Source organism: Dama dama, chromosome 5 (assembly GCF_033118175.1).
Source record: "Dama dama isolate Ldn47 chromosome 5, ASM3311817v1, whole genome shotgun sequence".
NCBI lineage: Eukaryota > Metazoa > Chordata > Mammalia > Artiodactyla > Cervidae > Dama > Dama dama.
Genome location: NC_083685.1, coordinates 84,824,460 through 84,845,475, shown reverse-complemented (window position 1 = coordinate 84,845,475; position 21,016 = coordinate 84,824,460). Strand labels below are relative to the sequence as shown.

The window sequence follows — 21,016 nt, the reverse complement described above, 5'->3', positions numbered from 1 at the left end:
CTTGCTTTAAACACTTTTTTCAGAAAAGTGTTGATGAAGTATGAATTTCATAGTTTTGTGTTATAAAGAATGTGGAAATTGTCAGTTGATATTTTGTTCTTTTCACGTGTTACTTATAAAATTAGTGCAGCTCTAAATGAATGCAGATGATTTAAATGTTAAAAAGTAAAATTTGGACCTCTGCTTTATACATGAGATGAAGTAAAAGAGCTGCCTATAAGGACTTACCAATGTTTACTTTTTATTTCCATTTTATTTTTTAACCATTTTAATGTCTTACCTTTTCAGGGACAAAAATATTAAAAGTGCCAAAAACTATCCACATATTTCAGATACCTTAAAAAATGTTTTAATTGTTAATATAGGTAGGTGAATATTAGCAATTTTACAGGGTTTTCCTTTTTTTTTTTTTTTAAATAATTATTGGATTCGAGGAGCCTATCCTTGTTATTAGTTTTAATAATAGCAACTTTTTTTTTTACTGTGCTTTACGGTTTGTGAAATGCTTTTGCATTTCCTAATTTAATTGATTCTGTTTTAATTACCACTGAGATTGCTAAGATTATATTGCCTTGCAAGTTACACAGCTAAAAACTGAGACAGAAATGGAAGTCACTAGTATTTTTTGCCTCTGCAGGGAAGAAATTATTATAAGTGAAGTTCAGTTAAATAAAAGTACTGGGAAAAAAATTAGGAAAAGATTTATGACATCACATTTATCAGTCTTAATAGATAGGAGAGTGCTTTGAAAAGTAGAAATGGAATACAAGTGTAGGGAATACTATCAAGAAAGCATGTTATATTAGAAGGTTCTTCAAGTCCTATTGGTTAGTTTTAAATTTAAGGAGAATCTTTTTATAAGGATACATTTTTGGAAATGAGACATCTGAGTGTGGACCAAAGAGAAATGTTAGATTTGGTTTAAGTCATTCTCAAGGAAATTGTAGGATTCTGACCATTGTTGTGATGTGCTTTGGATAGGGAGTTGGGGAACATACTGATCTTTATTAGATATTTTGATCATTTGCTGTGACATAAGATGTGACAATTAAGATAGGAGGCCATTTTTGTTCCCACTCCCCTGTTTTTTTAAGTAGCTCAAAACATTAGAACTCAAATCCAATGAAGTATTTCTTTCAACACTCCCATCCTGAGAGCAGGTAATTAATAACCATATTGCTCAGAACCTGCTTAGAATTTTTTTTTTTAATGGCCAGAGATAATAAAGCAGTCTTCTTTGATAGTTAGACTTCTTTTCAGTTAAAAAGTGGCATCACAAAGCAAGTTCCTTCTTCCTACTCAGCAGACTAAAAATTTGAATGATTTATTACTATTTTCTAATAGCAATATTTTGTACTATTGGAGATGCTTAGAAGAGTATACTAATGATAAGGTTCTAAAGATAAGAAAGTAGTCCCCAAAATATTACTAAATATGATTTTCTTCTCTATAGTTTTCAAAGGTGTGTGCTTTTTCTCATAATGCAACACCTCTTCAGTGATAGTAGAATTATTGTTTAAAAGTCATTCCATTGGTGATAAGATTCTCTAGATATAAAAACTAGATGATTCTCACCAGAAAGGAGTAGTAAATGTGGTTGAGGTCTTATAGCAATCACTCAGTCAGCTTAACTACAGTAAACAGTCCTATAAAGTCACGTAAGTTGTTGATCTCTGTTTTAGCCAAGGTGGAAGAGCACCTTCATATGACCAGTCAGACTATGGTCAACAAGATTCATATGACCAGCAGTCAGGCTATGATCAACATCAAGGCTCTTATGATGAGCAGTCAAATTATGATCAGCAGCATGATTCCTATAATCAAAACCAGCAGCCCTACCATTCACAAAGGGAAAATTACAGCCACCACACACAAGGTGAGATATGCTGCCCTCTTTATTTTTTTTAACCTTCAGAGAATTGTTTGTATATTGAACTTTGTTTTGAAAGACCCAATACAAATTACAGATTTCAACTGTAAACATTTGGAGTGACCTTGAACATATGTTCTCTCTCATATCCATCAAAGTTAGTTTCTTAGGTTGATATTTCTGAACTTCTTGGAAACTCCAAATGGTCACGTGATTTTTTTTGCTGGCTAATTAAAAAATTTCCTTTGTTGTCTCAATAAAGTGATCAGTTGACAATGCTGCTACTGCCATTTTTTTTTTAATTTGAAAATTTTGTATTTTTTGGCTGCACCATGAGGCATGTGGAATCTTAGGTTCCTAACCAGGGATTGAACCCTTGCCCCCTGCTGTGGAAGCACAGAAACTTAACCACTGTACCACAGCAGGGAAGTTCACGCTACCAGTTCTTTTTGGTGGTGGTGCTGTATGTGATTTGAGAAAATTATGATCCTGTATTAACCTTCTCTAACATCATACCACTTTATCTTTACTGTGGTATTTAAGAATCTGACCAGCCATGAAAATGAATGCTTCAAGGGCAAAGGTCCTGCCTTACTCATTTTTGTACCTGCTTAATATTTGTTGACTAGTTGAATGAATGACTTAGCAACTGAGTAAAAGAGAAAGTTCATTCACTAAATACCTTATTCAGTGAATATATTCACTACTGTTTCTCAGTTTGAAAATCTGGTTATTCCTTATTTGTGTTTTATTTACATTCACATATTTTCGACATGAAAAAAAGTAGCTTTTGAGATTAGAGTGTCCTTTTAATTAACTGGGGTTCTGTACCTAATGTACTTAAACTATTTCATGTTACCATCACATGAAAAGGTGATAACTATGTCACAATTTTGCTGTCTGACTTTGGTAGAATGGAATATGACATAGGTATAATTCTCATACATTTAATTCCAGATTGTGTTATGGTGACTTGCATTTGAGTTTTGTGCACAAGTGCCATTTTCTGAAGGTGATTTAAAGAGCCATTTAGGATTGTGTTGTGGAAAGCCTTTGTCAGAAATTTCAAGTTACTTATGTATGTTTGTATTAATTTTCTTTTCTGTTAGATGACCGTCGTGATGTGAGTAGGTATGGAGAAGATAATAGAGGATATGGCGGGTCACAGGGAGGAGGTAGAGGGCGTGGGGGATATGACAAGGATGGAAGAGGTCCTATGACAGGATCAAGGTAAGTTTTTAGATACGGATGCCTACATTTCTTTTTCTTTTTTTAAAAAATTATTTAGCTGGTTTGATTGCATCATCTGATTTCGTTAAGATGCCTAAAAAAGAGATTATGTTCTAGACAAGAGGACAGAAATTCAAATTTTATTTTCAGTGTTAAGATGTCACATAAATTACCTCAAAATAGGTTTTCTTAGCAGTTAGCTTTTGTTGTATTAAAACCAGTGGAGAAAAGTCCCCTGCTGTAATGTGGTTAAACCACTCAACTATGTTTTTCATGCCAGAGCTATAGACTCTAAACTCATTTAAAATATGACTCTGGGAAATCCAAGTGTTTCAATCTGTAGAAAGTAAAAGGTAAGTTTAGAATTCTAGATTAGAAGGTAGAGAGGCTGTTTTAATCTTGAATCCCTTTGGGATGGGAAAATATTAGGAAGCAATAGCAGAGTATAAAGTTGAGGTTGGCAGAGGAGAGAAAGATTGTCTATAACTGACCTATTTTGTTCCTATTTTTAAGTAAATAATTACTGAAATAATTAGTACAATGTCACATACCATTGTGTATTTTGTATAGACTAAGCTGTGGGAAAGGAATGACTTTTAATTCAGCTTTCCTTTTTTTTAATTGTTATTTTTATTTTAGGTTTTGGTATTTACTTATGGCATATGTTATGAAAGCTGATTTTAAAATTACTTTCAAGTGTATCTGTAAATTTAGCACTTATGCTCTAAAAACAGGAATGAAAAAATAGTTGGCACTTACTGTTCTCAGATGAAATTTGTACATGGCAAATTTCATGTATAAAATATACAGGCTTAAAGGATAATTTGTGTTCTTTGGGAATTGAAATTGTCAGCAGCATGTTAACTGACAATAATATATCAGTACTCTTTTGCTTCTTAGGGACTGAGTCTCTGTTCCCTGAGGTAACCTGAGAAAATCAGTTACATACAGCACTGTTAATTTTTCAACTGAGCCAGGAATTCTATCTCACTGACTTTTTCTGTTTAGTGTACAGTGCTTTGATCTAACAAATTAAAGTCTAAACATATTTGAAAAATGTTTATAAGACTTGAACATTAAAAGTTTTGATTAATAGCTTAAGTCAGTGTATTAAGGTAAAGCAACTGTGTTGTATGCCTCTTTGTTATCAAAGAGGATAGGGTACCATCATGTGGATATAAATGAACAGTGTACAGTGACACAGTGCTTACTGTCTATCCATAGCTTCCTCCCCTCAAACAGCATCCCAGACAGGATAACTAATAGGTTATGTGATTTTTCCAGGTAATATGTTTTAAATCAGTGGTCCCCAGCCTTTTTGGCACCAGGGACTGGTTTTGTGGAAGACAATTTTTCCACGAACTGGGATCAGAGGGGGATGCTTTTGGGATGATTCAAGTGTTTTTACATTTATTGTACACTTTATTTCTATTATTACATCAGCTCCACTTAAGATCATCAGGCATTAGATCCTGGAGGTTGGGAACCCCTGTTTTAGATAATTGGCTGCCTTGGGATGCTGTATGTTTTATAAGTTTAATTTTCTTTATAAGGAGGTTATAATTATATGTATAGATTATCTATTAAATTATGTCTGTCTGAGAATAGTAGAATCCCACTTTTTAAAAGGAGGAGGGTAGGGAAGTCTTTAAAAATATGTTTTCAACTTTGGTAGATGACTTATCTTAGGATCAAAGAGTTGAAGGACCTTTCTGATAAAGGAGGGAAGATCCGTATCTTAACCATCCCAGGCGTTTTAAGCACTTTGTTGACTCTTTGGCAACATATTTCAGTATAATTTTTGGCCCATGAGCTAAATTTTTGATTTTCAAACTTTTATTTAACCTTAGAAGCTCTTCAAACAAAATCTTACATACAAGCCCAGTATATGTTAGGTCAAAATGTCTGGTTCAGGTCAGGGTAGAGTTTGGGGGTGGGGAGGGGTTTTGCCCAGTTGCTGTCTATATATATATATATTTATACACTCCCTCCCTCTCCCTCTCCCCCCCTCCCCACCCCACTAGTAAATGGAATGTACATAAAAGGCCTTTTTAAGAAATTTATGTGGTTGATTATGTTTACTTTCTATATTGGGTTGACAAACTATGTGAAAGGCCACGTAATAAGTAATTTAGGCTTTGCAGGTCATGCGTTTTCTGTTGCAGCTGCTCAGCTCTGCTCTTGTAGCACCAGAGCAGCTATAGACATTATATAAGTGAATAAACATGGTTTTGTTCCAATAAAACTTAATTTATGGGTACTGAAATATGAAGTTCATGTAATTTTCATGTGTCACAATATCTTGTTCAGGATATGATTTTTTAGCTTACTTATAGGAGTATTTTTTTAAAAAAAGGCCCAGTTTCAGGGCTTGCTTTCCTGTACTTGGTTTTACATTTAAGTACCAAAATACCCAAACATCTTTTGTTAGTCTTCATTAACACTCCCATTTGTGTTTGTAATCATCTTATTTAAAAATAGCAAGATTGAAAATATCCTTTCAGGGCTGTTTGAAGAATATCTGCCCTTAGTTGGGTTTATAATTAAAGAAGGGGCACAGTTTGCTGGTGAAGGTGGGATGGGTGGTAAAGGATGGGACATTTCTTAGACTCAGGTTGTTGCTTGACTGCAGGAGGAATTCGGACCAAAGAGATCTGTGAGCTTTCCAGTTATGAAAGAGAAACTTGTGAAGACTATAGGAAACAATGTTTTTCTTGGGAAAAGCACTTGCAGCAAAAAAGATTGAATTTCTAATTGTCATCTATTAGGTTGGTGCAAATCTAATTGCGGTTTTGAACTGAATTTTAAATCATTATAACTAGGTTCAAACATGTCTTTATTAATCAAAGTAGAAGCCATTACAATCAACCATTTTTGCCAACGACAGATAAGTTTGTTTACTCCTGTAGCATAAAAATCCATGCTTTGGGATTCGATGAAGGCTTGGAAAGCACTTTCTGCCTTCTACTGGTTATGGAAGCATTTTCCCTGCAAAAAGTTGTCGAGATGCTTGAAGAAGTGGTAGTAGATTGGCAGGAGGTCAGGAGAATGTGGCAGATAAGGCAAAACTTCGTTGCCTCAGTCATTCAACTTTTGAAGCATTGGTTGTGTGATGTGTGGTCGGGCCTTTTCTGTTGACCAATGCCAGCTGCAGGCATTGCAGTTTTTGGTGCGTCCTATCAATTTGCTGAGCATCCTTCTCAGATGTAATGGTTTTGCTGGGATTCAGAAAGCTGCAGTGAATCAGGTGGGCAGCAGGCCACCAAATAGTGACCATGGCCCTTTTTTGGTCCAAGTTTGACTTGGGAAGTGCTTTGAAGCTATTTATCAGTCCATCTACTGAACTGGTTGTCACCAGTTATATAAAATCCACTGTTTCTCCCACGTCACAATTCCATTGAGAAATGGTTTGTTGTTGCGTAAGAGGTGATGACACTTCAAAATGAATTTTTTGATTTGCTGTCAGCTTATGAGGCATCCACTTACCAAGCTTTTTCACCTTTCCAGTTTGCTTCAACTGCCTAGTAACCATAGAATGGTCAACGCTGAGTTCTTCAGCAACTTCTTGTGTGGTTGTAAGAGCGTCAGCTTTGATGTGTCAGTTGGTCGTTGTCAACTTCTGATAGCCAGCTAAGCCCTCCTCATCTTCAAGGCTCTCATTTCATCTTGACCACTTCTGTACTAATGTGTTCGTTAGCAATTCCTGGGCCAAATGCATTGTTGATGTCATGAGTTGTCTCTGCTGCTTTACAACACATTTTGAATAAGAAAATTGCCTGAACTTGCCTTTTGCCTAACATCATTTCCCTAGTCTGAAATAAATGTAAAATAGACAGCAAATAATAACTCATTAGCAAAAAAACATAGTGAGAAATGTGCATTAAAATGATGTATAACATAATCAGATTTTAGAGTGTATTCCAGTATCAAATGGCAAAGTTCAACAATGCAAAACCACAATTATTTTTGCACCAACCAAATAAAATGCCACTGACCTTCTAGTGTACTAGAAGCTTAAGGCCATAATTTTTCTCAGTGTTTTTAACTTTATCATTGCAGTGAGCACATTGCAAAATTACTAAAACTAGATAATCATTTTCCATTATTAGTATGTCATCACATTAAGTAGTTTTTTAGGCTTTAACATCTCAAGTCTCAAAAAGTTATCTTGAATTTTGAATGTTCTTAAAAGAAATTTTGAATAGCTTGCTTAGAAATGTGCATGGGTGCTAGTGATAGTCCAGACAGTGCTGCCCAATAGAAATATAATGTGGGTCAACAGTGAGCTACCTGTGTGATTTAAAATTTTATAGTAGCTGCATTAAAAAAAATAAGCAAGTGAAGTTAATTTTAATAATAAATTTTATTTATTCTAATATATCAAAAACATTTTATATTATCAGTATAAAAATTGAGATATTGCACATTCTTTTTTTCATACTAAAACTTTGAAATCCATTTTGTATTTTACATTTAGAGTACATACATGTCGATTTAGAGTCTCCATATTTCAGAAGGTCAACAAACAGCTACATATGGCCAATAAGTGGCTGTATTGGACAGTGCAGCTCTAGAATGATAGATTCTTGGCCTTCTGAAATGTTGATAAATACTGAATCCAGAAAGCCTTTTTACCACACCTATAAGGAATGGGAGGAAGTAGAACATAAATACTGAAACTTCCCTGTGGTCCAGTGGTTAGGACTTCTCCTTCCAATGTAGGGGGTACAGGTTCATCCCTGTTTTTGGAGCAAAGATCCCACATGCCTTGTGGCTGAGAAACCAAAACAAAACAGAAACAGTATTGTAACAATTTCAATAAAGATTTTAAAAATGGTCCACATCAAAAAGATCTTAAAAAAAAAAAAAGAACAAATACAGCTACTGTTGAGAAATGGAATCTAAATCCACTTGAGTCATTTATGTTTGGAATTAATATTAGTCTGGCATGCTGTAGTCCATGGGGTCACAAAGAGTTGGACACAACTGAGCAACTGAACTGAACTGCATGTTAGTCTTCATATCCAAAAAATTACATTCTGGACTACTGATATGAAAAATCAAACATAGTTATTTATTTATTTATTTATTTATTTATTTTTTCCTCCTCCTCACCCCCTCTCCTCTTCCTTCCCTCCCTCTCACCCACACTCCCAAAGCGATTCAGCTACTAGGGGCTGTGCGCAGTCACTACAAAAAGCGGTCGGGAAGTTGCTGGCCCGTCACAGTACACCTCCCACTGTAATGGGGAACACAAATTGGGCATTTCTGACCCAATAAAAATTAATGTATCAACAAGAGAATAGATATTACTTGAACTGGGGGGTCTTTCCCCAGCCCCAACTCGCCCATTGCTTCTTCCCCTACTCCCCGGCTCCACTCTTGGGCACAAAATGAGCCGCATAATACAGTAATGATCAGTTTATAAAAACATGTTTGAAAAGTGTTGCAAGACTTTGAGCGAGGAGTCGATTAGTTGCACAGTCTAGTGCCGGCGGAGTGCGCTGAGCGCTGCACCCAGACGGGTTAAGGGCGGCGCTACAGGGCAGCAACCTCAGGTCCGCTCTGAACTGAAAAGTGCCCATCCTTTCCACCTCCCCCTCTCCTCAATGTTATAAAGTAAAATAAAAATGTCGGCCTCCTTAGGCCTCACTCAGGATGCCAAAATGAGTTTGGAAAATGTGCTTCCAAACATAGTTTTTTAAGAACTAATCTTTTTCAACTTTTAGCTAAGTTGCTTTTTCTTTCTGGGTATTGAGTTTTCTGGGAATAAAGATTCCTATATTGTCCTGTTACTTTTTGCAGGTTTTAGTCCTTGAATATAGATATATTTGAAGTTTTAAAAATTAAATTTTGAAAAAAAATTAAATTTTGGAAATAAGAGACTCTGTCGAAGAACATTTTCTTTCTTGGCAAGCACCTGAGGTTAAAATCTGATTGTCTTCTCTAAATATGTAATGCTGTAACAGTGAAGGAACCCTCAGTCTACCCTTAAGTAGGCCTCGTCATTTTGAACCTGGGACAGCCATTTCTGTAGTTGAGTCAAGGATATACAGTTGATTTTCTTATGCAGGGGACACTCAGTCATAAATTTGAGTATGGTTATATTATATCTCTAGTAAATACCTCTACTTTTTTACTTTAAAACATTCTTCAGGAATTCTTTGTACAGTTTTGCTTCTTCTGGGAGGAGAAAAAATTTGTTGTGGCAACACCTTGACTCAGATGTTCATACGCCTTTGTGTCTTAATTTGCTAGCGAGGCCTTAACTCAAGTTGTTTATAGAAAAGGGACTTATAACTTGACTGTAAATTTCAAAGAAAGATTCGTAACCAAAGGCCTGTCTTCTATTAACTGATTTGGTAGTGGTACTACTTGAGGTTTGTTTACTGTATTTAATATAATATGTTTCCTAGTAAGGAACTGTAATTAATGAACTTTGTTAATAAGTAAAGAAAAGTGTTGAAATACTGGAAATTGAAAGAAAGTCCCACAGAGAAGTATAGATTATCTAGACCAGTGCATCATTAACTGTAATATACATATGAACTCCTTGGGGATTTTATTAAAATGTAGATACTGATTCAGTGGGTCTGGGTGCGCTCGCTTTTCTGAGACACTTCTAGGCTCTGCCTTTGTTGCTATTCTGTAGACCACCTTTCAGATACTAAGGATGTAGACCAGCGATCCCCAACCTTTTTGGTACCAGGGACTGACTTCATGGAAGGCAGTTTTCCCATGGACTGGGGATTAGGGGGATGGTTTGGGGATGATTGAAGTGCATTACATTTATTGTGTACTCTATTTCTAATGCTGCCGCTAATCTGACAGGAGGTACTGGTTCCTGGCCCGGAGGTTGGGGATCCCTGGTGTAGACCCTTATTTTGTGAAAGAGGAAACAGAAGCCAAGGGAGAATTACTGACTGGTCTATATTTTCAAGATTGTTTAGTGATAGTTAAGATTATATACCCTGAGTCTCTTAATTTGAAGACTGGTACTTATTTAATAGACTTATTCTGTTTCCGTGTTTATGGCCAGTGTGTTTGAAGTGTTCAGCTGTTGAATTTTCAAAGTGCTCAGTAATGATGACTTAAGTTAAAATATTATTATATGGAGGAATAGGAAATTATAAACCTATTCAAATATTTATTTTATATCCTTTATATTGTACAGGGATTATGTCCTTTTTCTTTTTTTTCCTCTTTATTTGTTCAAAGTTGTATTGCTGGCCAGAATAGATATTATAGGAACTAGATGATGTATGAAATTGTGTATTTTCCCCCCACTGCAGCCAGATATAAACAGTTTGGTTCTTGGTTAAGGTGATAGCAAAATAATTCAGTGGTATCTCTTCCAGCACTTAGTTGTGAAAAATTTCTATTTAAAAAATAAAACAACTTTATCCTGGGTGTTTTAATGTCCTGACATAGGAATATGGGCTTTATATTTTCGCTAGTTATTTTCTCATCATTTCTAATGATCATCTTTGAAGAAGTCTGAGATACCTTGTTTCTAATAAGATTTTTAGCTGTTTAATCTCAGAACTGTGGCTTCCTTTCACTAAAGAGCTAAGCAGTGATAAAAAGGCCATTTAGAAGCATGGGTTGATGGGAGGGCTTGGGTAATGTTCTGAAAGAGAGGTCTTAGATACTCAATAGGAAACTATGCACATGAAAGACCTGAGCTTCACTTTTTGTCTGCATAGCCTTGAAATAGGCTTATTCTCCTTTTTAGATTTTCTGGGTATCAAGTAAAAATTAATAGCAAATTGAGATGCTTGTGTCTATAACTATATACCAGTTGCAAGGGAGTTCTTTTTTTTTTTTTTTAACATCAAGGTAGTTAGAATAGACTTAAAAAGTTCTTTCTCATTTAGTCAGAGTGATTTTTCTCAGGATGGCTCAGAAAACCTGTCTCAAGGGCAAGGTTATTATTAAAGGGACATTAGTATATTGGACTAGTTTCTTGGGTTATAGTAGAAGATGAGTAGTAGTAGAAAATTAGGTGTCACCATCTGAAAACTTTTTGATTATTTTTATATCAATATCAGCACATGAATCTTAAGAGGATTACATGGTTCAGTTAAGAGAAACAGGCTTTTAATGTATGAGTATTTAAAGAGTTCCTTGATAAGAGATTTCTTATATAAAGCTGTGCACACAAGGGGCATTGACTTACTGGCAGTGGAAATTGCCACTTAAAGTCCTTTCTTGTGGAGTATGTAGCATTCTGTCTCTGACATAGTCTCCTGATTGGTGTGCAGAGCACTGGGTAGCTTGAATTTCAGCAGTTCTGTGATGAGATCTAGCATATGGCAGTTTAAAGTTATACTTTCTGCTAGTGCTCATTTTGCTAGGTATTTGAATGATTTGAATTTTTAAGACTGCTTCCATTCAGGCTCACTTTTGTGTGTATTTGTACCTCGCTTTTTTCCTCATCTCGTAAAACCCACTGTTTGATATCACAATAGAACAGTGTTCGAGCTTTTTCCTCTCCCATTCTGTCAAAATTTTAACCTTGCTTTATATTCTTCTAGTCCTTTTCCTTTTTCTCATATTTAACAATAATGTCCCCTTGGAAAGAATGTTTGCTCTAGTTTAGCATTCTTCCTGTTGTGTCTTCAGTTTAAGTTGGTTTGAATCCCTTTGGCTTGGGGTTGGGAAGATTTTAAAGTAAGAGTATATTAGATATGTTCTGTAATGCTCTTGAAAAGGCACCCTTGTGGAAATAGATCCTTGGGAAAACATCTAGGTGAAAACAACATTTTGAAGTCTATGAAATGAAATTTACTGGAAAGTTAGAGGTGCTACTGTTTTCCTGGGCACTCTACTTGAGACAGTTAAGTGTAGATTGAGCCCAGGGCTCAGCACATTAGAGACTTAAGGAAGAAATCATTTCTTCAATTTTTCCTCTGCAGTGGTGGTGACCGCGGTGGCTTCAAAAATTTTGGTGGTAAGTGCTGAGTATCCCAAAATGTTTCAGTGGAAATGCTATATAAATCTAAAAGCCACCAATATCCCGCAGACATAGTCTAAGCCCTTTCTTACTCTGTTGAGGCTGGTGTGTGTTGTGTGCTTAAAAAAATTATATACATATTTATCTCAAAATATTAAAAAGACAGAGTTGATCTCAAATAGTCCAATGGGTTTCTACACAGTGAATTTGCATGAGAGTCTGTGGTGACCAATGAATGAGACCGCCACTGGATTTTGTCAATAACGTTTTTTAATAAAGGTAGCTGACATGGTGTTTTTAAATTACTAGGGTTTTCCAATCAGCCTTCACAACCAGAGCTTAACAAAAGTGATACTAGCATAATGCCAAAGTGGCTGGTGCCGTCTGGGACAAGCTTAAGGGAATATTGACATTCATCTTGATTTCTTAAACTTTTAATAGAACTTAATTTATATATTTACTTTGTAAATCTGTGATGGTTACTTACAAGGGTTTTGAAAGTATTGACTTTTCATGCCTTGGTTGTTGTTATTGTTTTAAGTGATTTCTAATGAGTCGCCTTAAATAGCTTTCTTTTTCTTTCTCTTTTCTTTTCCCTTAGGTCACAGGGATTATGGACCCAGACCAGATGCTGGTAAGGTTTATAATAGTTTGTGACTTTGCCATTAAGGAAATGTTAGTTTTCCATTTTTTCAAAGGAAGAATATGTGTGTTTGGAGGAGTTAGTACAGGAGGAGGATTTGATTTGATGGTATTGCCAGAACCAGGAAGCTTCACTTTTAAAGATGTTCCAGCAAGAAAAATTCAAGGGGTTTGGAAAGTTTGCTAAGGAAAATCACTGTTTGTGCTTTCCCCTGCTCCCTCCTCTTGTTTTTGTGAAGAAACACTTGATTTTGTATTTCTCATTAGCATTATTTATTTAATGACTACAAATCAGGTACAAGAGGATTCGTATCATTGGGGAATTAGAATAGCTGTGTTGAAGAAAATATGTTGGATTAATAGTCTGCTTAATGAGCCTAAGAAACCTGAAATCACATATGAGAGAATTGTCTTATTCTGGGCAGAGGTCACTAATTTCATGTGCCTTTTTATTTTCAAATGAGGTTCATGGCTACCTGGAGCATTTTGAAAGTTACGATTTAGATATTAAAAATTTGAGTTAAAAAATTTTAATATATATTGAAATCAGAACTTTTGTTTTTATTAAGATGCTAAAGTACTCTATATGGATGTCAATTTCTGAATTATCCCTTGATGGACTGAATTTTTGTACATCTTTCTTACTTTGTTGTACTAATCCAAAAGTATGTGAGTAAGGTAAGGTGTGTGTCAAGGTGCCTCTAATAATCTCATAAATATTAATATATTCTGCTTAAGATACATAGATTATGTAAGAAGTCCACACTCCAGTATCATTTGTCTCTTATTTATACCCTCTGGTTTATATAAAGCTTATTATAATGAATGGGAAATGGGCAATTCTGCTTGGCTTGCTTGGAAGTCCAGAGTGTCAGATTTGAGGAATTTCTACCAGAGAACCTTAAAAGTATTGATTAGCCAGAAAGAATTGAAGCCCTCCAAAGAAAGGAATGCTACTTTATACTACCTTTCTTCATCTCTTCCTGAGCTTGAGTCCTGTATCTGAATTTGAAGAGTAAGATTTATAAGATCTTCCTTAATCGGTCTGTATATTTGGCAGAGTGTGGACTTGAGCCACTTTTCATGAAGTTTAATTGCAAGAATTGACCTACCAAATAAATACTGTGACCACTTTGCATGTTTATCATAAGAGGTTTCCTGTATTGGTCCTTCTTCCGTTTGGTCTTAGAAATAGTTGAATATTGAACAGTAAATTACTGTTGTTGGTTACTAAACAGGATGTAGTTAAACCTAAGCAGTATGTAAAATTAATCATATATATATTTTTTCCTTTAGATTCAGAATCTGATAATTCAGATAACAACACAATCTTTGTACAAGGACTTGGGGAGGGTGTGTCTACAGATCAAGTGGGGGAGTTCTTTAAACAAATAGGAATCATCAAGGTGAGTAAGAAGTTGGCTTATGTTGAAAATCTCGTAATTATTAACATATTCTGGTTAAGATACATAGATTATGTAAGAAGTCCACACTCCAGTATCGCTTGTCTCTTATCACTTGTGCTCACGCGTGGCTGTAGGCCTTTGCTAAATTTGCTAAATACGTAAAGATTTTATTCCTTGCTTGTGTTTACCTTTCCGCAGCCTTCCACAGCTTTGGTTTTCAATCTTAGTACTCTAAACATAGTCTCTGCCTACCTCCTAAAACTGTGAGAACCAAATGAAATTGTGTGGCATTTTTATATTCTGAAATACCAACATATGAAAACCCAAGTTATTACTAACAACTTTTTATGTTGGTATATAATGTCTGCTATATATTTGCCTAATATAGTAATGCTTTATTTCATAACTTTATTGTACTTAAGTGTCTTGTACACTGTCTGTTTCATGCATATATTTTCATCTTCAACTAGAAAGCGGCATTTAGAGTAGTGTTAGTAGATTGTAGCATTTGCCTGAAATCAGGGTTTTTTGGGTGTCTATGGAATTACTTGAATTATTTTTTTTTTCTTGGGGAGCAAACATTTCTTAAGAAATTATTAACACATTAAATATGTTAAAAAAAATTCACATAGTTTCGAAAAGTAAAAATTCTTGTCTTCCACTCCCTTCTCGGCCAAATCGTGTATATGCCTTAATGGTAATTTATTTGCTTGGTCAACGTTCTTCCTGTTTAGTTTTGTTTTTTTTTTAGATTTACAAGGTAAATGTTTATATGAAGCATTATGTTTATTTTTTTGTGGGTTTGAGGGAATTATATATAGATAAAACAGTATAATGTGTATCATTTTTATAGTTTGGTTTTCACTTAATGTATTTTAGAATTTTCCTTTTCAGAACCTACAGATAACTTCATTTTTATGTTAAGTTGGTAGTATTTATAGTATGGATATGTGAATTCCTTTAAAAAAATAAATTTTTGATTATCTGTGTGGTTCATCACTTTTTCTTAAAATACTAACACCAGCTTTTTTGTTCCTCAGACAAATAAGAAGACTGGAAAACCAATGATAAATCTGTACACAGACAAGGACACAGGAAAGCCAAAAGGGGAGGCAACAGTATCGTTTGATGACCCTCCTTCAGCTAAGGCAGCCATTGACTGGTTTGATGGTATACCTCATTCATGTACTTTCTGTGTGGTTTTGATAAATGTTTTCTGGTCTTGAAGTCAAAATATGTTCTGATAGACAATGATTATCTTCATATTTACTTTTTTAGATATTCTATTGAGACTACAGGCCAGAATTCTTACATACTTTTAGAAGTGAGATGAACTGTTTCTTTGTCTAAAATATTTCCTAATGTCATACTTTGTGCTTGAGGCCACCCTCATAGAAATGTAAAGTGTTGGCCTGGTTGACTATGTTCTTTTAAAATTTAGGTTAATTTCTCTTCAAATGCAATGTTAATATGTACTTAGAAGACTTGTACAATAAGACTTTTTTCCCCCTGAAAATAAGAAAACATGAAAAAGTAGAAGAAAGTAAAGCTTCCATAGTCTTCTACATAGAGAAAACTACTTGTGTTTCTTACAGTTTTTTAAAATGTATTTTTAAAATAGTTTATCATTCCACTCCAAATGTAGTTTTGTCTCATGCTTTTATTTGCTTTTTTTTTCCTTGACATCTTATCACAGTCATTTCCCCATGTTGTAAACTTATTGTTTTTGTTGTACCTTGTAATGGGGCTTTCCAGGTGGTGCTAGTGGTGAAGAACCCATCTGCCAATGCAGGAGAATAACACTGCATGTTTACTGTAGTTTATGAGCTAGGCATAGTTCTGAGAACTTTATGTGCGTTAACTCAGATCTTCACAGTAACCCTGTAAGATGTACCCTTTTATTACCAGCTTACAGATGATGAAACTCAGGCACAGAAAAGATAAGTAATTTCCAAGATCACAGAAGTGCAGAGTTAGGGCTCAAACTCAGGCAGTTGGGCTGCACTGTCTCTGAAGAAGTAAATTGTACCTGATTGATAGGCACTTGTGGTTTCTCCCAGTTCTGAGATTATTGCACCTGTGTCTTCCAATACATAATTGCATTTTAATTTTTTGCACTAAGCAGACCCTGCTTTTGAAAGGCTAGGTCCATCCTCCCTCACTTTTCTGTTTGTTTCATAGTTTCTGTGAATCGTAAAACTATTTAGCTTATAATATGTTAAAACAATGACTGTGTCTTTCCCTCATAGGGCAAATGAGGCTCTTAACAGAGACTCCATAGTTCAGATCTTAATTACCAGGTTTTTGTAGAGCTTTTAAAAATATTTATCCGTGGTTTGTTTCCTATGTCAAAGAGCTTGCTATACCATTTGACATTGTGGAAGGTTGCCAGTCATAGCAGTTAAGAGTTTTGCTGAGAGGGCTAAGACTCCTAGATTTCTAACTATTTTATGAATCCTTGGGCAGCTTTTTCTGATAAGTCTGTTCTCTTGTTTAATACATAAAGTGAAAAGGCTAATTTTTATCTCTAAGGCCCTGGGACAGCAGAATATGTGTATATGTATATAAATAATCACAAATGCACACATTATTTTTAAAGATACTACTTCAAACGTACCAAGAGTATATAGTAAAAAATGAGTTTCCTTTCTGCCTTTTCACCTACTGAGAGTTAAGCAACAATAGTCAGTATATGAATGGGCATATGTGTGCATGTGCATGCATGCACACACATACACACATACTCTCATTCCCTTAAAAAAAGAAATGGTGGCATACTACATTCATTGGCTTTTTTCATGTAAAAATGATTAGACACTAGCTTTTTTTGCTCAGTAAGAAATGACTGTCTCCCAGTGATAAATATGTTCTATTCAGTAGATTGTGTCATGTTCTAGTACAGTTACCTTGACTCTTGAATGCTACTGTGTTTGAATTTCTGTGAGAACATGTCAGTTATTTCTCTGAAACTAAAAATTTCCGAGGCAGTTTTGTCTTTTGTTGAGAGGTGGAGATATGGAGTATCATTTCTTCAAAGCTATTTTCATTTTTTTTTTTTTTTTTTTTTTTAGGAAAAGAATTCCATGGCAATATCATTAAAGTGTCCTTTGCCACCAGAAGACCTGAATTCATGAGAGGAGGTGGAAGTGGAGGTGGGCGGCGAGGTGAGATTCTTGTTGTTCACAGGCTTGGGTTTACACAAAGGGTTTAGATTTTCTGTCTTAAAGTGAGATACAGAATAGAAGATTAGGTAAATAAAGTGTCATAACAACTAAGAAAGTGATGGGAAAAGGTTCTAGAAATCCCTTTGGAAAGCTATATAATGCAATTTGTTTCACATTAGGAGGCAGTAACTGTTTAACTGATGGCTAATTGGTAGTTAATCTGACCCGTTTGTGAGTTCCCTGATACAGTTACTGCCAACTTGTTTATTTCTGTTGTGTCTTAATTTCTTAAATTTGGAATACGTCTTCTCACCTAATCTTTATTACTGAGATTCTCAAACTGAGGAGGGTACTGTAGAAAATGGACTTTGAAGATGTTTAGTGCATTTTTAGTGAACTATAATGTGCATCTTGGAGCTTCTTCAATATTTCCTACGTTGACTGAATAAGTAAAGCCCAAGTCAAAGAATCATGGAGTCCTGCCATAAGAGGTTGATTTTGGGGGAGCTGCGCAGTTATTGATGAACACTTAGTTCTTTCATCTGATGCTTTTCCTCTGCTTTGTTCGTATCTGCTACTGATTCTTTCCTCCTCCTTACTTACCCCAGGCCGTGGAGGATACAGAGGCCGTGGAGGCTTTCAGGGGAGAGGTGGAGACCCCAAAAGTGGGGACTGGGTTTGCCCTAATCCGTAAGTACCCCGTTTATTTTGGTGGATGTAGGAGTTGGGATTGGATTTGGAAGGTGCAAGGGGGGCTCAGAATCCATTGGAAACTTGAGCGTTAGTTTCCCTTCTTTCTCAGGTCCTGTGGAAACATGAACTTTGCTCGAAGGAATTCTTGCAACCAGTGCAATGAGCCCAGACCAGAGGACTCCCGTCCCTCAGGAGGAGGTGGGTTAGCCTTAGCGGCGTCTGCCTGCTTCCCGTCTTCTGACAAGCATTAAGCAGGCTTTCCATGATTCTGCTGGCCTTACTGGTTTTCATTTCTACCTTGCAGATTTCCGGGGAAGAGGCTATGGTGGAGAGAGGGGCTACAGAGGCCGTGGGGGCAGAGGTGGAGACCGAGGCGGCTATGGTGCAGACAGAAGTGGGGGTGGCTATGGTGGAGACAGAAGTGGCAGCGGTGGCTACGGAGGAGACAGAAGTGGGGGTGGCTATGGTGGGGACAGAAGTGGGGGTGGCTATGGTGGGGACCGAGGAGGTGGCTATGGTGGGGACCGTGGTGGGGGCTATGGAGGAGACCGAGGAGGCAACTATGGAGGAGACCGAAGCGGCGGCTATGGAGGAGACCGAAGCGGAGGCTATGGAGGGGACCGAAGCGGCGGCTATGGAGGAGACCGAAGCGGCGGCTATGGAGGAGACCGAAGCGGCGGCTATGGAGGGGACCGAGGAGGCTATGGAGGGGACCGAGGAGGCTATGGTGGAGACCGAGGAGGCTACGGAGGAGACCGAGGAGGCTATGGTGGAGACCGAAGTGGGGGGGGTTATGGAGGAGACCGTGGTAGTAGCGGTGGCTACGGTGGGGACCGAAGTGGAGGCTATGGAGGAGACAGGAGTGGTGGTGGCTATGGAGGAGACCGAGGTGGAGGCTACGGAGGAGACCGAGGTGGCTATGGAGGCAAAATGGGAGGAAGGTAGGTATTAGAATGTGTTTGCTAACGTTTCTACCTCACTGCTCCTAGATTTTAGAGTCTAAGCCCCTTTCATCACGTTTTCTTCTTGTCCAGTTTTTTATGACTTGAATTTCCCATTGTCAACTCTTTCAGTTAGGATGGAGAAGATCCATTTAGTTCCCTACTTAGTAATTTCCAAAATTTATTTTGTTTGGGAAATTCTTCCTTGTGATCTTTATATTTGAATAATGTATGATAGGTGTGTGCATTCTTCCTTATAGCTAATCGAGATTGAGAGATGATTTGAAACTGTGTGTAAATCAGGGGTTTTTAATCTAAGTGTGGGGCAAGCATACCTTTTAGAGGGGTGTGCTTTTTCAGTCACATGTGCTACCTTGCAGTTGTTTCTTTGGAGATTGTTAACACCTTTTCCAGATTAAAAATCACTGGTGGTACTGATGGGAGTGTGTGATGCATGTGAAAGGTGTAGAGACAAGAAAGAGTTGAGTAACCAGTGATGCAAAATAAAATAACTTCAATTACTGTACTAAGCTTCTCTATGTCAGAAACAGTATAGGGCAGCCAGAATTAGTATAGCATAGAGTTAAGAGCACAGAGTTTGGAGACAGACTATCTTTGAAATCCTGGCTCCACCACTTATTATTAGCTGTGTGACTTTAAGCAAGTTACTTAACTCTTTGGAGCATCATATTCTCATTTGTAAAATAGGGCTAATGGCATTTAGCCCTATTTTGTGGAGTTGGATTAGATTATATTACAGCTGGCCATGGTAATCACTGAATAATTGTTACCTATTAGTGTAATTATTATCTACTGAATACTTCTTAGTGTGTGGCAAATCGTGAGAAAGTGTCTTTGTATACTGGAGTTCCAGTCCTTCTGTCAACCCCAGAGGTAGATGTACTTTCCATTTTATGGAATAAGAAATGTTAGGTAACTTTTCCAAGATCACATACTAAGTGGCAGATCCAAAATTCTTATGTGAAGGTGTTTGCTTGCTTATTCCAATAATCTACTCTCTCTAGAGTGCTGGAATGGCAAGGTCTCCAACCTGAAATACCACAGTGGTTTAGAGTCTTTATTCTAGATGGAAAAATTTTTTAAGAGAATTAGTCATAGCAAAGCTTCTAGGAACTTTGTGTGTCTTAAAGCTGGTAAATTAGATATTTAGTAAGCACCTTCTAGAAGTAGAGAACTATATTAGGCATATTGTCATCCTTATAGAAATTTGTCAAGCAGATGCTAGTCAACAGCATCCTGAAGAAGTGTCTAAAGTGTCTGATGCTCCCTCTTGGTAGAAAATTAGAATTTAGTCTGGCTCTTTATTTTTCATTCCTAGAAACGACTACAGAAATGATCAGCGCAACCGACCATACTGATGACTATTTTGAATGTTCCTTTGTCTCTGACATGATCCATAGAGAAATTGCCAGAGTTTTGCCTGCTGCTTTCCTCGTGGCCTCTTCTTGGGTAGTGAAATTAAGTGACATTTGAATTTTTATTTGGGTGGGAGGGTGGGGACAGTTTTTCTTTTAGAAATGTCAGTTGAAATATCCCCCTTTAGTTTTCAGCCTTTTCCTTCTCAACTCTTGAAGCTAAGTGCGTTGTAAAATATTGCCAAAATGGAAAAGTGTTTTGTAATACTGCAATAAAGAATGCTTGTTTTGTGGACTTTTGTACATTAGTGCATTGTTCTGTCACACTTAGGGTGCAACTGCAGCAGACTTCAACCCTAAAGAATTAGGAAATGAATTCTACTTCATGAAATTAAAGTGTTATTTCCAACAATATTTATTGATCTCCTACTCCGTTAAAAATAGTAGTTTCCAAGCATGACTGTGTGTCTGAACCACCCAAGGAGGTTGTGAAAATTCCAGATTCCTAGGCCTCACCCCAGGTCTGCTGGATTAGAAATTGGTGGGATGTCGGGAGGTAGAGCTGGGAATCGTATTTTAAGATCACCAGGTGATTTTGATATAGTTAGTTTACAGTTGAGAATCATTTATTTAGGGGAGTGTTCTAGATGCTGGGAATATGGAGGTACAAGAGCTAGGTAGAAGAGTTAGGGTTTGGCAAACCAGGGTTAAGATATCAATGTACATAGCATGTCAATT

At 36.6% G+C, this 21,016-nt stretch overlaps 1 protein-coding gene across 2 annotated transcripts in view; it reads left to right on the top strand.

Annotated features, from left to right (window-relative positions):
• The window catches only part of TAF15 (TATA-box binding protein associated factor 15), a 30,167-nt gene extending 9,594 nt beyond the window's left edge, over positions 1 to 20,573 (top strand). Inside the window, exons 6-16 of one of the 2 annotated variants that reach the window (XM_061142767.1) lie at positions 1,683 to 1,876; positions 2,980 to 3,001; positions 12,019 to 12,053; positions 12,658 to 12,690; positions 13,995 to 14,104; positions 15,145 to 15,274; positions 17,176 to 17,268; positions 17,877 to 17,958; positions 18,071 to 18,159; positions 18,266 to 18,902; positions 20,242 to 20,573. In XM_061142767.1, the coding sequence (XP_060998750.1) occupies positions 1,683 to 1,876; positions 2,980 to 3,001; positions 12,019 to 12,053; positions 12,658 to 12,690; positions 13,995 to 14,104; positions 15,145 to 15,274; positions 17,176 to 17,268; positions 17,877 to 17,958; positions 18,071 to 18,159; positions 18,266 to 18,902; positions 20,242 to 20,281 (1,465 nt within the window). In that variant the 3' untranslated portion in view covers positions 20,282 to 20,573. Of the gene's footprint in view, positions 1 to 1,682; positions 1,877 to 2,979; positions 3,101 to 12,018; positions 12,054 to 12,657; positions 12,691 to 13,994; positions 14,105 to 15,144; positions 15,275 to 17,175; positions 17,269 to 17,876; positions 17,959 to 18,070; positions 18,160 to 18,265; positions 18,903 to 20,241 lie in introns of both variants that reach the window. The other variant, XM_061142766.1, reaches the window with a different exon arrangement.
• Positions 20,574 to 21,016: the final 443 nt, after the last annotated feature.